This window comes from Musa acuminata, chromosome BXJ2-3 (genome assembly GCF_036884655.1).
Source record: "Musa acuminata AAA Group cultivar baxijiao chromosome BXJ2-3, Cavendish_Baxijiao_AAA, whole genome shotgun sequence".
Taxonomy (NCBI): domain Eukaryota; kingdom Viridiplantae; phylum Streptophyta; class Magnoliopsida; order Zingiberales; family Musaceae; genus Musa; species Musa acuminata.
In genome coordinates, this window is record NC_088340.1 from 40,609,502 (window position 1) to 40,626,233 (window position 16,732).

The 16,732-nt window shown below is 43.0% G+C and overlaps 2 protein-coding genes across 2 annotated transcripts; one reads left to right on the forward strand and one right to left on the reverse strand.

The window, feature by feature from the left end:
* The first annotated feature begins 1,945 nt into the window (after positions 1 to 1,945).
* On the forward strand, positions 1,946 to 6,797 carry LOC135608268 (BTB/POZ domain-containing protein At1g63850-like). Its single transcript, XM_065100952.1, has 3 exons — positions 1,946 to 3,179; positions 5,076 to 5,401; positions 6,556 to 6,797. The coding sequence occupies exons 1-2, from the start codon at positions 2,034 to 2,036 to the stop codon at positions 5,352 to 5,354; spliced, it is 1,425 nt and encodes a 474-aa protein (XP_064957024.1). The 5' UTR covers positions 1,946 to 2,033; the 3' UTR covers positions 5,355 to 5,401; positions 6,556 to 6,797.
* Positions 6,798 to 8,254: 1,457 nt separating this feature from the next.
* Positions 8,255 to 13,972, reverse strand: LOC135608269 (probable LRR receptor-like serine/threonine-protein kinase At2g16250). Its single transcript, XM_065100953.1, has 4 exons — positions 11,344 to 13,972; positions 10,573 to 10,701; positions 9,341 to 9,363; positions 8,255 to 9,255 (listed from the first exon to the last, which is right to left on the reverse strand). Exons 1-4 carry the CDS (start codon positions 13,311 to 13,313, stop codon positions 8,675 to 8,677), a joined length of 2,703 nt encoding a protein of 900 aa, XP_064957025.1. The 5' UTR covers positions 13,314 to 13,972; the 3' UTR covers positions 8,255 to 8,674.
* Positions 13,973 to 16,732: the final 2,760 nt, after the last annotated feature.

The window sequence follows — 16,732 nt, forward strand, 5'->3', positions numbered from 1 at the left end:
CTCTCTCTCTCTCTCTCATTTTGCCCTCCAAGTATCTTGTCTCTCTCATCCATTAGTTCATCACCTCACTGAACTGATTATCATTACCAATCCTTTTTTAGTAATCTCACAATTTTAACATGCACTGGCATGGTACCCACTGTATTGTGTCGGCCCAATATTATGGTGTGAACATGGCATCAATATGTGCACCTATTTGACTAATGTAGGACCAATATGCATCCTATTTTAGAAATGTTGTTCACCAATCAATGTTGTACACCAATTCAATTCATCTATTTGTACACCCAGCTTTTTCTTAATATTATCATTACGCTCACAATTTGCCCCTTTGTAATGCAACTTAAATTTCACATATAAGTGCAACTTCTGTTATAATTGTATTTATCAATGCAAGGTGGTAGGGTGAGGGCTAAATGTTTGATGGTGCAAAAAATAGGTGAGTTAAGTGACACTCTTTAGATTATGGGTAAGCAAGTTGAGATGTTCTTGGGGCTTGATAGTTTCCCCTGAAATTATAGTTATTAGAATTTAGAAGTAAGGAGCCAGTATCTGGAGACGCATTAAACATAAGTGGTAGAGATAATAAACGTAGTTATACGGGTTGTTTTTGGACTTCATTTTGATGTTTAGAGTTCATTCGACTGCATTTACAAAGGATAGTTGATGCAAAGTTTCTGTATTGATGGCTGAGAAAGTAAGTGTAAGTGCAACTAGAAGACAGGATGAAAATTGAAGAGCTTATTTATGTCATTATCTCCATGCATGCCTAAACCTGTAAAACTATTCTGATTGATCTGTTTACTAATTGGTATTTCTTAGTTTTTCTCTGGAATTTGTTAATTTTACATTTTAATTATAAGATCATGCTTGACCATATCTTTGATGATTTTCTGATGTTGTGCAGACGGGATGCTGCGTTGGCTCTTACATGTGCTGTAGTATTTGTCTTGCTCATAGTGTCTTGTTATGCAGCACTTTGCTTCAGATACTTCAAGGTTTCAGCTGTTTTTGTATGCCTCGGAATTCTTCTTCCGACATGCCTTAAGATTTCTAGGCATCGATGGGTTGCAAGGAAAAGGGAGAGAAGAATGTTGTTACCTTTGTCCATGTGAATATTATTGGGGTTCTATAACTTTTCTGGCAGATAACCTGCCTAATTTGTTAAGAGATGAATTTGGCTTAATTATCTATCTAAGAGATCACCCATTAAAGATCTAACATTGGTTGCTGATGCCCTCATGATATTCCCAACATTTCCCGGACTAATCATGGTATGCCATTTCTCTTTGTTCTATATCAAAGGATACTTATTTTACATATTGTCTTCATCAAATGTTGAGGCTGATGAATTTGTTATGGAACCAACATCTCTCTTCTCTTTGTATAATATTTGATAGGTTGGAAATCATCAGGTTGTAAAATGTTGCAACCAATGTATGATTTCTTCCATGTCCAGTGTTTAACCATAACAATTTTTTAATTTAGCAGATACATATTAACCTTCAATTAGCAGCGTAATTGAATGTTTATGATGATATTTCAATTTGAGAAAATAGATTATTGGCAGAAATTTTCCTGTTCTTGAAGACTTCTTTTTTCCATTAAGTAAAATTATGTCGATTTGGTCGATAATGATTATTTTTAGCAATGAAAAAATGTTAGTTTTGCTGATAATGATTTTTAATTTATTGATAAACTTGAATTTTAGCCCCTTCATTTTTAGAAAACTATGATATGGAATAAAGAATTTTTGTTGGAGTAATTGCTCAAGAAAGAGTAGGAAGGCACGTAGAAATAATAAAAGAGGCTTTAATTAAATTAGAGCCTCAAAGAGAAAATATAATTTTCGACGAATTTCTTGAAAATTTACGATTGTATGGGAGGATTTTTTCCCAAAGGACTTATCTGTGCCTCTTCGAAAAGGCTCGACCACATATTTCGGTAAAGCAAAATATGTAGGGAAGGTATAGTTCTTTCTCTCTCTCTCTCTTCTCGCTCTGCCTCGCCAATTTGCTCGCGCCCCATCGACCATGTCTCTTAGGAAACGGCAACGCGTCGGGAGCAGCGGCCACCTCTCCTCCCTCGACGGAGCCCTAGCGGAGGAGCGATCCTCCCCCTCGCCGTTCCGCTGCCCCGCCTTCGACCCTGGTGGCTTCAACGACCCTTCCTTCTCTGACGTCCTCCTCCACCTCCAGTTTGATCCCGATCTCGACCCCCATCCTGACGCTTACCTCACCTGCCTCGACCTTCACGTCCAGTCCGCCGCCCTCCGCCGCTCCGACTACTTCGCCGCCCTCCTCTCCGACAGGTGGCAGCGACCTAGCGCTTCATCCGGCGACGCGATCCCGCTCCGGGTAACCCTCAAGATCCCTCGAGACGATGATCGCCACCGTCAAGGCCCCTTTGACGCCCATGTCGCCGTCATTCGGCTCCTCCACACCCTCGATTTCTCCGGAGCCGTCGCCTCGGTTACTGACGCCCTGGAGATGATGCCGGTGGCGCTGGAGTTCCTGTTTGAGGATTGCGTCCGGGCTTGCGTTCGGTTCCTCGAGGCAATGCCTTGGACGGAGGAGGAGGAAGAAAGGGTCCTCACGTTGATCCCTTTTCTCGGTGAAGAGGAATCCCGGGAACTCGTCGCTAGGGTTTCGCCCATGGTGGCGGCCTCGGGAGATTGGAAGAGCATGTCTGAAGAAATGCTTCATGGATTGATCGACGTGGCGATCAGGCGGCACCCCAATGTGGCCACCGTCAAGGCTTTTGTGGCGAAGATACTGAAGGATTTCCCGTATCGGGAATCGGTACAGAGGGTACTGGACCAGGCCTTCTTGTTAAGCTTGGAGACGGTGAAAGATTACTTGGGCAAGTATGCGAGCCCAGATGTCCGGGTGGCGGAGGATAGTGATGAGAGGGAGGCGATCCAGAGGCTGAATTTGCATGCGGTGATGTCGAACTTAAAGCATTTGCATTGGCTGGTGGAGAGGATAATCGAGGTGAGGGTGGCCGACACTGCAGTGAGGGAGTGGAGCGAGCAGGAGGCACTGGCAGCTGACTTGATGAAGACTTTTAGGGACGATACATGGAAGAATATTGCACCTGGACTACCATTGCTGGTCACCAGGTGCAGCTACCGGCTTGCCGATGCTGTTGCTTCGGGGGCTACTTTGGCTCCTCGACAGGTCTGCCTTTCATAACCCTCGTTTCTTTACTCTACAATTTATGTTCTATTCTGAAAAATATGGTAATTAAGATTGTTCAGCATCATGGATGGGAAACAAGAGCTTTAAGTTTTCAGTTATGGGGAAAAATACCAACGATTTGAAAGAAGTGTGATTTTTTTCTCCTCCAATTTAAAGTTGTGACGGAAGTTAGTTTTACTCAGCTTTCTTTTATGAGGTAATGGGGACTCCTGACAAAATTAATCCAATTTTTTGTTTAAATAACATAGGTTTTTTTAATTGTTATTTTTTACTATATATTTTTTCTTTATTGCCATTGATAGATTAAGCCATGTTGGAATGGCCAGATTTCAGGTGGGTTCTATGGAAGCTTTAGAACTTGGTCCTTCAGAGCTGCCAAAATGTGTTAGAGGATGTGTATTCAACTATTTTGCTAACTATGAGCCCTTGTAGTGATAAAAAGTTTGCAACTTTTGGTCTATCCGAGTCTCCTTTGAGGTAGAAACATTACTGCAATTCCACAGACTAGGGATTTCACTGCTCTAAAACTTTACCATAGGTCCCACATTTCATGTTCGACAACGATTCAATCCCAAAGGATTTTGGTTGATTCTAGTTGTCATGCCCCAAGTCAAGGACGTAGATAAATGTCATGCCCCAAGTCAACCACAATTTCGTTTTGGTTTTACTATTGATTTGCAATTTTGTGGATGCTGCAGGATCATTTGGTCTTACATTGTCATCGTCATCTTTTTTCTTTTTCCTTTCCTGTGCGAAAATTGCAGGATAATTTGGTCTTAACTTTGTCTTCGTCGTCTTTTTTCTTTTTCTTTTCCTGTGTGAAAGTTGCAGTCTGCAAGGTGCTTAATCCTCTTGTCTTGCAAGTCCTGTTCCCAGCTTGTTGCCTTAGTCAATGGACTGAACTGCTCTCCTCAAGTGTGGTGGCTGAAAACAGCATTTGATGATTTACTGGATCTTTTGATTTTTGACAGGAACATTGTTGACATGTTCATCCTACCATTGCTATCTATAATCGAAGTACATCATTAATACACTATCATTTTATAATAGTGGTAAATTCTGCCTTATATCATTGCTTAATCCACCACCATTTTGCTGCTTATCCTTTTTTTTTTTCCATACCTTTTGTGTCCTTGTTCCTGATGTACTGATACCATGACAAAAGTTATGTGCCACCCACCAACTCAGTGGACACCAATCAACATTCCTATCACTTTTTTTTTTCATAGATATGGACTTATTCATAATTATGTACACAACCTACTGTTTCATGCAAATTCATGACCAGAATGCCTATCGTCTTTAACTATATGGCTGCTATACCCTTTAAGTTAGTCCATGCAGTTCCCATCACCTCCAGCTTGCCAGAGGTCCAAAACAAGAAAATATCTGTATTTAAGTCTATCTCCCTCCATCCTCTGTCGGATGCGAGATGAGTTTTTTTTCTTAAGTTTTTGTAAGTTACAGAAGATGAAGCTTGGGATCAAGTTCCTATTAAATCACAACCCATCCATGTATAAGATTATCTATACCCAAATAGTTCTCATATTGTTTAACAGTTTAATATCTCTTCTACACTCCTTAAAATGGTTCTGTCATGAGTGACAAACTTTTTCAATAACTTGAATGTAACAGTTTATCATTTTTTTTCTAATTTATTCCAACCAAGATCACATGATTTTTATCTAAGATGTTTAATTTACTAAGCATTACCATATTCGTTGAAGTTATATACTTTATTATTATTCTTTATTCTTCACTTATTTAGTTCCATGATGCTTTTGAAATTTTGGTCTGTCATACCATTGCCATCTAGGCTTCCCAGTTAGTGATTGGAGCCGATGAACTCCTAACTGTAGTAATTCCTGGTCTCAGGTAAGAATGAAGATTGTGAGAAACTGGCTCCCTGTGTTGAATGTTCTCAGGGATACCTTTTCACCATTGCCTAGTGGCTATAGAACACTTTACCCAGATCTGGAAGAGACATTTTTGAAGATTATATCCACCTTGCCGCTGTCTGATGCTCAAGAGTTGCTACAGCAGTGCCTAAGCTTCTCCACCCGCAATCTTGATGATTGCCCACACTTGACATCCGCATTCAAAACATGGTTCAGACGTGCTAATAGGCCTCCTCATGATTACAGAACCAACTAATTGCATCTTTCCAGCAAGTAGCAGCTGCATGAGATTACGGCTATCAGGTTAGTTGAAATTGCCTATAGCTCTGAAAACTGGAAGAAGTGTTTTTTTTTTTTTTGGTATCATCCATACTGCCTATTCAACATTTACAAATTTGTTGAATTTTTGCTAATGATTTTCTGGATTTCTTAGATTGTTTTCTGCTAGGATCATCAGTTATTGTTCTATAAACTGTGAATTGGTGCACTTTGAGTAATAAATTACTATCTCTGGCGATCACAACAATGTACCCAAGATTAAATTCCAATGCTGAGTCAGTTGAACTTATTTTTTATTATTTTATATGTCATTAGATTTTGTTCCATTCCATAGCTCATGCTTCAACTATTTGTGGCTCAGAGTTAGACTATATATATATATATATATATATATATATATTACTAGTTCATTTCGCCATGGTCTTGTTTATCTTGAACATGTTGTTTGTGTAACTACTTGTTCTTTTCCTTCTTGGAGAATTGCTCATCATAGAAGAAATTTAGTCTACTAAATTCATTCCTTACTGAAGCATTTATTAGTAAAATTAACTTGCTTTCTCAACAATCAATAGAAAAATCAGGAATATATCAACTGATTTACATCAATAGCTACAATCATTATGATTTTTTGGAGGTCCCTGATAGTCACAATGATATGTGAGAGGCTCAGAAACCATGGTTCAAATTTTGGTCATACCCATGGACACTGATTGGTATTTACCGATGCTATGGCTGACCACTACAGGGACTGGGCAGATTTCACCCACTGGCCAAAATGGAGCTTACCAGCCAGTAAGCTCACATTACAGGGCTGACTAGATGGTAAGCTGATCGGTAACGAACTGCACTTGATGATCAGTATTGAGTTTTTTTGTTCTGGTTTTTTAAGTTGTTGACAACAGTCTTATCTTTCTTTTATTTTTTTTCTCTTTCTCTTTCTCTCCTTTTCTGCTGCCGCTGCTCCTTTTCCTCTGCCTCGTCCACCACCACCACCACCACCACCTCCGCCTCTGCTACCCCCACCTTCTGCGGTGCATCATTCTTCTATTAGAGTTGAAGCTGTTGATTACTTGATTATGATCTGTGTTTTGGGTGATTAAAGAGCCCAGTTGTGGCTTAACACACTTTATTTCTGACGGTTCTTATGTTGACATTATTCTTTTTCTCTGTCTCTTCAGCCAGCAGTGAGCGCGAGATTGATGCCATGCTGCACAATACTGGAGGTGGTCTACCATTGCAGATTAGCCGTCTTTTACTAGTTCCTGTTAAGTTTCAGACATCTGAGGACTTGAAATCTGTAGCCATCTACATGGATAACATGACACCACTGAGGCATGAAGTATAGATGGTAACTTGCTATTCGTGGTTCCCATTTGTGTGTATATCAAAGCTACGAAGGTACTCTCGAGAGTTTCTTTTCTGTGTGTATTGAACTCTGTTTCTCGTACGTCGCGAAGGATCGGAATCCTCGTTATGACATCTACGATGCATCGTTTCCGATGATATGCTCTTGCATTAGATTGCAGTATGTATGATAATTCATCGTCCTCCAAACGACACTCGTCGTTGGAAACTTGATGTGCTTGTGTTCCATCGTGGCCGTCAATGGTGTCGTGCCGTTGCGAGAGCCACCTTGTCAGGTATACTCCGTTTCTAGGATGGCGGAATGGAAGTTGATGCAGGTTAGGGTTTTGCTTTGTGATTTGTGACGACGGATCGTTGGATGGATGTAATTAGACGTCCCTGAACTCATTGACCGGTTCGATTTTGGGTCGATTGTGTCAGTATTACCGAAAAGAGCCGATTGACCGGGTCGTTGTCCCCTGTGGTTCAAATAACGCAGTCGGTTATCCTTTCTTTCATAGGCCGGACCCGTTCAAGCCGGGAGTTGGGATGTGTGTTATCCTATGGGCCTGCCTAATCATCCGATTCGATTCAAATAATGCATTCGGTGCGCTCGCCATGGTTTTTGAACCCTTTCTTTTATAGATCGGATCGGTTCGAGTCGAAAGTTGGATTGTGTGTTATCCTATGGGCCAAATTGTTCGATTTGATTTAAATAACGCATTCGTAAGTTTGTCATGGTTTTTGAACGTTTTCTTTTATAGATCGGATCGATTCAACCCGAAAGTTGCGATGCGCGTTATCCTATCGGCTCATTGGGCCGACAGGACTGCAATCCTCGTGTCCTATCTCCATTTGCCTGTCAGCTTGGCTTCTTGCCATGGTGAAGGCACAGCCGCCATGACTCCCTCCCTCCAAGCTCCACGCCGCAAGCAGGCGGTGGCGCAGTTGCGTCGACCCATCACAAGATGCAGGGACGAAGGGCGCAGCCGGCGGAGCCCCAAGTTGTCGATTGGAGGGCACGCCGTGACAATGGAAGACCACGGCGGAGTGAGCGGCAGCGGAGATATCCAGTCACCGTCGGTGATAATAAGAACGGCGAACTTTAAGCATTTGAGGCCAAAAAAATAATTTTTGGGCCCCTTCGTCATCGGGAAGGTGGACGGTACCCTCACTGGGCGGTATCCGTACCCAATCCTTACAGGCCGGGCCGAGTTGGGCCGTCGCTGTCAAGTCTCTGTCCACCTTGACGTCCTTGTAAGAATGGCTCTGAATCGACCGTTTTAAGTGGGCCTATAACAACAACAAAATCTCAATTTATATTTGGCTGACAACCAAGCAGGAAGTGTCATGGATTATGTTTCCAGAAACATTGCAGAACATTCATCACCACAACAGCATCAGCTTCAAAATATGTTTCTCAATGGTGAATAGCAAACAAAACCACAATCACAAAGGGGAAATCTAAACCCAATATCCACAGTTCTTCATCCGCATACCAATTCCCTTGAGATGAGAGACTATAGACTGGGATGAAAGAAACAGCAAGTTAAATCAATATACAGAACCCCGAAAAACCACCAATAAAGGATCAATTACATGAGAAAAGAATTGCAAATTGCAGCTTGTTTTACAAGAACAAAAAAGAACCAAACCAAACTGCAAAAAAATGAATCAGCAGCATCCCCATCACCGTGACCGACTGAGACAAACCTTTGCCTGCCTGCCTGCTGCCTCGAGGACCAGCTCTCGCAATAGAAATTTTGTGTAATAAAGGCATGGGCAGGAGCAGAAGAGAAAGAATTGAACCGACACAACTCTCATCTCCTGTAACACTTGACCAAATTGAGGAGGGTTGAACACTAAACTGGCCATGAATCGGATGCCGATAGGCAGGAGCTCAAATGGAGAGTCCACCATATGTTATTACCCATGAACTCACAAAAGACCTTTTCAATCGTCTATGTCACGTAAACCGGATGGCTCTGGGAAGATCTCCTTGGATGGCCGCTTGCGAGAGAATGACTGCTCCCCGCCGCTTCCCTGGGACCTGGTTGTGCCGGAGCGTCTCAACAGTTGATCCTCCCTCAGTTGGCCTGGCACAGAAGCAATCTCTGAGGAGCTGCGTCGCCAGCTCCCCATAAATGCAGCGTTCCAAGAACCCCTTGACGAAGTGGCCCTTAGCCTGGCCGAGCCAGAATTGTTGTCTTCTCTTACCACCTTCAGAGGGTTCTCCAATGCCTTGAGGATGTGTCTCATTGGTGGACGCCTGCTAGGCTTTGGATCGAGGCAAGACTTTGCTACGATCGCCATGGCCCAGACCTCCTCCAAGTGGTCCTCATCAACAACAAGGAATGGATCAACAATCTTCGCCACAAGTCCCTTTTCGTACATATTGATGTAAGGCAGGGTGTGATCAAGCATCTCATTTATTGTGGCATCACTTGACCCGCTAATGCCAAGCTTACCGGTAACCAGTTCGAGCAATATCTTGCCAAAACAATATACATCGTATGCACATGTTGCAGGTGGCCCTGCAAATTAATGAAGGAACAAAATTAATGACCTGCAAATCGAACAAAGCAATAAGAATCGAAAGTTCCTTTAGAATTTCCATACCGGAAATAGCTTGTTCTGATGTCCTGCAAAAAAGAAGAAAAGCAGATGTTAGATCATGGCAAGCTTAATGATATCTTAGCAACAAAAAAATTCTATAATGTGTCTTTTTTATAGAGATGACAACATCAAGGTATTATGGCAAGGACAAGTATCTAATAAACAAGATTTAAAGCGGTAGACAATGATATAAGATGAATATGCGTGTTTATCAAATTTTGACACTTTCTAGAGCGGGCCCACAGGTAAAAACGACAAGCATACACCTGCGAGTTTCAACCAACAGAAGATCAGTGACATAAATGGAAAAAAAAATGAGGAATCATTTGCCTTGTCTTCCTGTTTACGAGTCATCTTTTTGCAGCATAGATTTCCGTGACTGTTCACTCTACCAAATCTCTCAATTTTTCTTTGCTATTTAATGGCTAACTAAACACCTTCTATGGAGAAGAATAAATGGCCTCCCTCGACAAGAGTATTCACAAGAGAATTAGCAAGACAGCCATCATAACAGTTTTTCTAGTTAGATACATCCACAGATGAAAGAAAGATTAGCTATTCAGCCTGGCTGATTGTAAGAATCTAATGCAGCACGGATCTCATTTTTGTCACCCGAAGGATACACTATGATGAGATGTTCACAAAGTTAGTGAAGATTCACAACTATTGATGGTGAACATATATAACAGGATTATTATTTGCAATATTCGATCTTTTCCTCTATCTGCTAACTCAATCTATCTACTTCTTTCTTACAGGAATCTCAAATCATCAAGAAACAGGATATTACAAACTTCTGAATAACAACAGCTTCTAAGGAAATGATAAGCTGTGCAAGGTTTCATATTGCCTTTCCAAGGCTGTCTGTGATTGATGTTTTATTTTCTAATGATGGTTTCCTAATTGGATGCAGCTGATGCTGATTCTTTTCTTATGTCTTTTTCTGATTAATCTTTTAATACTAATATCCTTATATTACCGAATTGATAAATATGCTGCAGTTTTCAGGACAGCACCACACACTCTTGTTTTGTTTAAAGAGGCCTACTTTATGGCATAAAAGAAGGTAAGAGATTGGCATGGATACCATCTCACAGCATTTAAAGAAAAAAGCAAATTCCGAATAGATATTAGATGATGCACAAAGATGACCAAGATCCAATATAGACAAGAAGAAAATGGGAAAAAGTAAGTACAAGATTTGTAAACAAAGGATAACATTAAATTAGACTTACTGTGACTTTCTCAAAAGCCTAGTGATGACATTTTGGTGCGCTTCTCCTTCCTGTGCACATACCTCGCTTAAACTAGCAAGCCTCACTTCGAATTTATCATCAAGAAGGATACTGCTTGCTTGGATGTCTCTGCAACCACAACAATTTATCAGTTGGATAAGACTAGATGAAATACTTGTGACAACAAGGATATTTTGACAGTATTGCCTCAGAATATATGGATGGAGGTAAGCAACTCTCGCTAAGAATTTAAGTTTGCAACAAAGATGGGAAATCTAGGCTGCTTGAATTACAAAAGATACAATTTTATGGCTTGTGATCTAGAAAGAAGGGGTCATAGGACCTCTGTACAACATGTTCTTTTAGGTTTCATTGAAAGCTGCAGTAACTGATGCTGGATTCATATCTTATCCAAAAGCATGATCTAAAATCACAGAAGCATGGCAGGTGTCATGTATTAATAAATTATTTACCAACTGAGCGAAGGTCAAAGACACAACAGGTTCAAACATTGAGCCCAAGAGGGTTGCTAGCATCCCTAAAAATGATATATTTGCCAAACAGAATAAAAAATGTATAAATGTCAAAGAAAGGTTCAGCATTAATGATGACGAAGAAAATATGATGACAAACCAATTTGATGTGCATGAACTGGCAATGAATCAAGTTCCCTGATGTGAAAAAAAAAAATGAATTTACGAGGCGAAAAAAGGAACACTAGAATCATGTGTCAAACAACAACATAAGAAACTTAAGAGGAAGATATATTACCTATGGACAAGAGGCGGCGAACATTCATGATGAAAATAGCATAGGGCCTCGGCAATGCCTGTTGCAATCTTCAACCTCTTTAACCAATCCAATGAGTGAAATCCTTCTTCTGGCTCAGGTTTCCTCTGCAACGCACTACAAAGATCACCATTTGGCACATATTTATAGACAAGGAATTTCTCATTCTCATTCTCATTCTCATTCTCCAAGCAGTGGCCTATAAATGGCACCAATCTCCTGTGCAAACCCTTGGAGAACAAATCCAACTCTGCAGCATAAGCATCCTTTCTGACCTGTACATTGATCCTCTTCACCACAACAGAAACTCCGCTTTCCAAAACACCACGGTAAATATCTCCAGAGTGTCCATGCTTGATAAGGTTCACATCACTAAAGCCCGAAGTTGCCCGAACCAGCTGCTCATAATGGAAGGCCTCTCCTACAGCTGACAAATTGACAACAACACTAGAAGCCTGTGTGCCATCCCCAGGAGGGCCTTCAGCTCCACCACTCTCCTGCTGTTCAACTCTTGGGCCACCAGATCTCTTCAAACAATATACCAGCAAAAGAATCGATATCATCAGCACCAATGTGCCGCCGAGAGTTCCTATCAGTATATATTTTAAGTTCCAATGCCCCTTCTTGGAAGTGCTCGAAGGATGAGGACTTTGGGTCACATTACCATCATAAGGTAACCCTCTCTCGGTATAGAACTGCAAACATTCTTCTGGTTTCCTTTGGTTAATAGCATCTTCAAAGCAATTCAATCCAAAAGTTATATTGTTGCTCGCATTATCTACTGGCAATGCACCTTCTAAGTAATTATTCGATATATCCACCATTACAAACTCAGTGAAAATTCTCCCAAAGCGAGAAGAGATGGAACCATAGTAGAGATTGCTTGAAAGATCAAAGAGAGCACCACTGATGTTCTCATTGACAACAGCCGGCATAAGGTCTGGAAGTATTCCAGTAAGGTTATTGAAAGAGACGTCAAATACCCTTAGCTCTGAGAGAGACCACAGTGAGTCCGGCAATGCCCCTGAGAAGTTATTGTGACTCAGCTTGATGGACTGAAGCCTGGTGAGACTGGCAAAGAGATCAGCAGAGAGAGAGCCTGAGAGCGAGTTGTTGCCCAAGCTTAGGTTTTGTAGGCTCCTCAGGTTCTGGAGATCATCAGGAAGAGAGCCGGCGAGGGAATTGAAGCTGAGATCAAGAACTGTGAGGGAGGAGAGATCGCCGAGCTGTGCGGCGATCGATCCGGTGAGGCTATTGTTCCCCAAGATCAGGGTTTTCAAGTCTCGGATAGTGCCGAGAGCCAGTGGCACCGGGCCGGAGAGGAAGTTGGAGGAGAGATCCAGGTAGGAGAGATTGGCGAGAGCCCCGAAGGACGTCGGGATGGGCCCGGAGAGAACGTTGCGGGAGAGGTCGAGGACCGTGAGGTTGCCGAGCAGACCGAGAGTGGGCGGGATGCTCCCGGTGATAGCGTTGCGGGCGAGGACGAGCACCGTGAGCCCCGCGGCACCGCTGAGGGAGTCGGGGATGGAGCCCAAGACGGAGGCGTCGCGAAGGACGAGGACGGCGAAGGTCGGGGCGAGGTCGCGGCCGAACCAGTCGGGGATGGGGCCGGGGAGCGCGAACCCGGTGGCGTTGAAGGAGCGAAGCTGGGTGAGGTTCCTGAGCCCATCGACGGCGAACCGTGGGTTCTGGCGGCCAAGCCGGGTGCGACGGAGGCCGGAGAGGTCGACGCCAAGGACCCGCCCGGCGGCGCTGCACGCGACGCCGGCCCAGGACGTGCAGGGTTCCACACGGCGCGGCCAGTCGCGGGCGCGGAGACCGAGCGAGGCGCGGAGACTGTAGAGCCCCGAGAGATCGGACACGGAGCTCAGGTTCTGCGCCGCCGCGGCGCACCACAGCGCGACGACGAGGACGAGGACGAGCGCGACGACGGCGGCCGCGACACGGGGCATGGCTACGGGTGGGCCCGAGGATTACCAAGAAGTGGCAACCTGCGGCACACGGTGTGGGCCCTAGCGGCCATCAATCACCGCCCGCCCTCCGCCAGCGCCCCTGCTTCGGGCCTCCTCCTCCTCCTCCTCCTACTCCTCTGCTTCCGCTCCGCAAGCAGCATTAACAGACCACCGCAGTCCTATCAATGCCCCTCCCTTTCTTTTCCTCTCCGGCCCTCCTCTCAGTTGCAGGGGGAGGAACAGATAAGAAGTAAAAGGGAAAGGAGTAGGGGAAGGGGAATGAAGAATCGACGGAAGAAGCGAAGCAGAAAAGCGGGCGGATAGAGCAGCTGCTTCGTCTACAACTACTCGTTCGGGGCGAGTTAAGAGGGGCTCCAATTAAATGCTCAAACACAGATGCCAGCTGCCTCTCTCTACCTCTCACCCTCGCTCTTCTTCCCCCCTAATAATGGCGACAATAAAAGCAATACTGGACGACCATAGGAACATTAAAGGTTGGAATAAAAATGAAAGTATTTAACTTTATGGGCTTTTGATCGGTTGGGTGGCCGGCGGAGGCGGTGGCGGCATGGGCCGCCGGAGGAGGAGTAGGAGAAGCAGTCAGGTGGAGGAGTAGGGAGGGGTTGACTTGGACGGGAAAAGCGCGAGGACAGCTAAGTGAGGAAGGCCGACATTAAATATTGGCAAATGGCAAATGGTTTCCGGTTTCCGAAACCGTTTCCCCCTCCTCTCGTTTCCTCTCCGCGTCCGAGCTCCCGTGACATCTCTCCTTGTTAGTTTTACCTATCTATCCCTACCAACTCCCAAAAATAACGAATCCCCCCCCCCATAATGTGATCATATATGCACACAAAAAATATTTTTATTTATAATTGCTAATAATGTTCTTATATCTCGTTTTATTTATTTTTGTACTTTATATATGGTTATTTTATAATGATGCTATTTTTTTATTTAATATGATAATGAAATTTTGATTTTTTTTTTTTATTTTAGAATATTTTGACTGAGGTGGATGATGGTGGGACGGAAATGCCCCTGATTAGCATTGCTAATTACAAAATTGGGATCGTGTCCAGCTTTGTGATTGAGACCGGAGATTAGGAGGGTTTGGGAAGTCGAAGTCATTGACCGGCCAAATTGACGGCTGTGATGGCGTCCTCCACTTCCTTTTTTCTTCCCAAGATTTGGAGCTTTCCATGTGGTCGGCAAGAAAGCTCCATTTGGAAAAGAGAGAGATCCGATAGACCCTCTCTTGTCTCCTCACTTAGAAATTTGCCATCATTTTGATATTTTTCTTTGGGATTGAATACATGTCAACAAATATTATTTTAATTCATATTTATTATGAAAATGTTTAATTTCTAATTATTTGCCATCAATGGAGGGCGGTTAAAAGATCACTTTCATCATGATCATGAAAATTGAAGTTATTAAAGCAACAATATCAAGTTGATGTCTTAGGACCACCTTTTATTATGATATACCACCTAATAAAACTTACAAAATCATTTTACAAGCAATACCTTTGACATTAATCAAAAGTAAGTAGTGTATTTTCTCTTTATGAGTTTTACTTTATTGTATTCCAAAGAGATCACTCGTTAAAACTCTTATCATTAATTAATATTTGTAGAACATGTTTGCAAAGAAAATAAATTTTCACTAATCATGAAAATTTTATGAAAATAGTGATACCATAATAATGTTGGTTGTGTTGATAACAGTAGTAATGATAATATATCTTACTTGATCGATTATATATGATTATAACTTAGACATTAAGCTACATAAAAAATATTAAACCATGTATAAAAATTTCTTATACGGATTCAAACAGTATTGTGTAGATCGTCTTTCCATACTCTTCATCTTCCTCCAACTATTACAATCTCTCTCTCTCTCTCTCTCTCTCTCTCTCTCTCTCTCTCTCTCTGTGCTGCTACCATTTGTGTTGCATATGGTAGATGCAGGGTGGGCTCACGGCCTCCTGCAACCACTGTGGTGATAAGAACTTGACGGCTTCCCTCACACAGCTTCTATAGTCCCACCATCCTGCACTCGTACTTAGCTTCCAACCACAACAACCTCTGTCACCATGCGGTCATCATTCTCCTCCTGCCTTTGAATGCCTTTGTCGTCCCCTCTTCCTTCTCTCTCTCTCTCTCTCTCTCTCTCTCTCTCTCTTGCCACATTGCTATCCTCTCATATTCATCGCTTGATGAGAAGGAATTAAACGGGAGGACGATGCTGTGGTGGGCAGTTGAGAGGAGCAAATGATACAGTAGCGTACATGGAGAAGGGTGATAGAATTGAAGGCAGCAACCGTAGGGTTTGGTCATGTTGTTACCAGATAGAAGACATGGAAGGGAAGTAGAATATGGGGTCGCAGCCAAATAATGAGGTTTTACGTTTGCTATTCACAAAGGGTACCGTCCTACCTATGTGAATGCATTAAGTTCCTTGAAGATACTGAGATGCATGCCTCCTTTCGAACCAAAACTGAAGGAAGTGCGTATGAGATTTCCTCTTCCTCATATGTATATATATATATATATATATATATATATATATATATATATATATATATATATATATATAGTTGTTGATGTGCAATCTATTTCCAGTGATATGGAAGGCAGAACATGTCAAAGCATTGTTCATATATAAAGTGAAAAACCTGAGAAAAGAATACAACAATATAAACTTTATTGTACATTAGAAAATTGAAAGTATGAATTCAACTTGGATATTTATGTTTTGATCCCTCCATAATTAAGCAGCGGAAGCAATAAACGCCGACGTGCTGCCATCGCTGGTGATTGAGCGTGGCAATTTGGAAGTTTCAGTAGAAGCCAGGGTGCATTTGGCAAGACCTGTCGCTGGTCAACGGGGAGCGGGGGGGAGTTCGAGCCCGGTCGGAATCGCCGCGAGATTTAAAGCGACGACACGGGGACCACTCCGCTACGGGCGGCGCGATTTGGACGCGTGTGTGCGATTGCCGCGTCGGCGGCTTCGGCCCGGCAGCGGCCGCCTCTACGTGTGCTCGCCTACCGCCGCACCCCGTGATGGCCGGCGGACCGAGTCCCTGAGAAGAAACTCACGAAACGGGACCCGCATTTGGCCCGTGCTCGGTCCAATCGAAGTCAGGTGAGGGACTGGGTAAGCCTAAAGGGGTAACATCGCCTCCTGTAGTGTTTTGAGAGCTTCAGGCATCGGAAGAACACCAGCAAAGCTTTTGTTTACGGGAAAAGGAGAACAAACGCAAACTAAACACCGGAAAGAATCGTCTTCATATTCTGCATTCCGAAGAGCTTATTTTCTGCTATTTACGTTCTCTTTCTGTCCTTCGAAGCTTGTGAGATCTGCAGCATAAATACGGCTCGAGATATAAAATATGGCGTCTAAACTACTCTTTC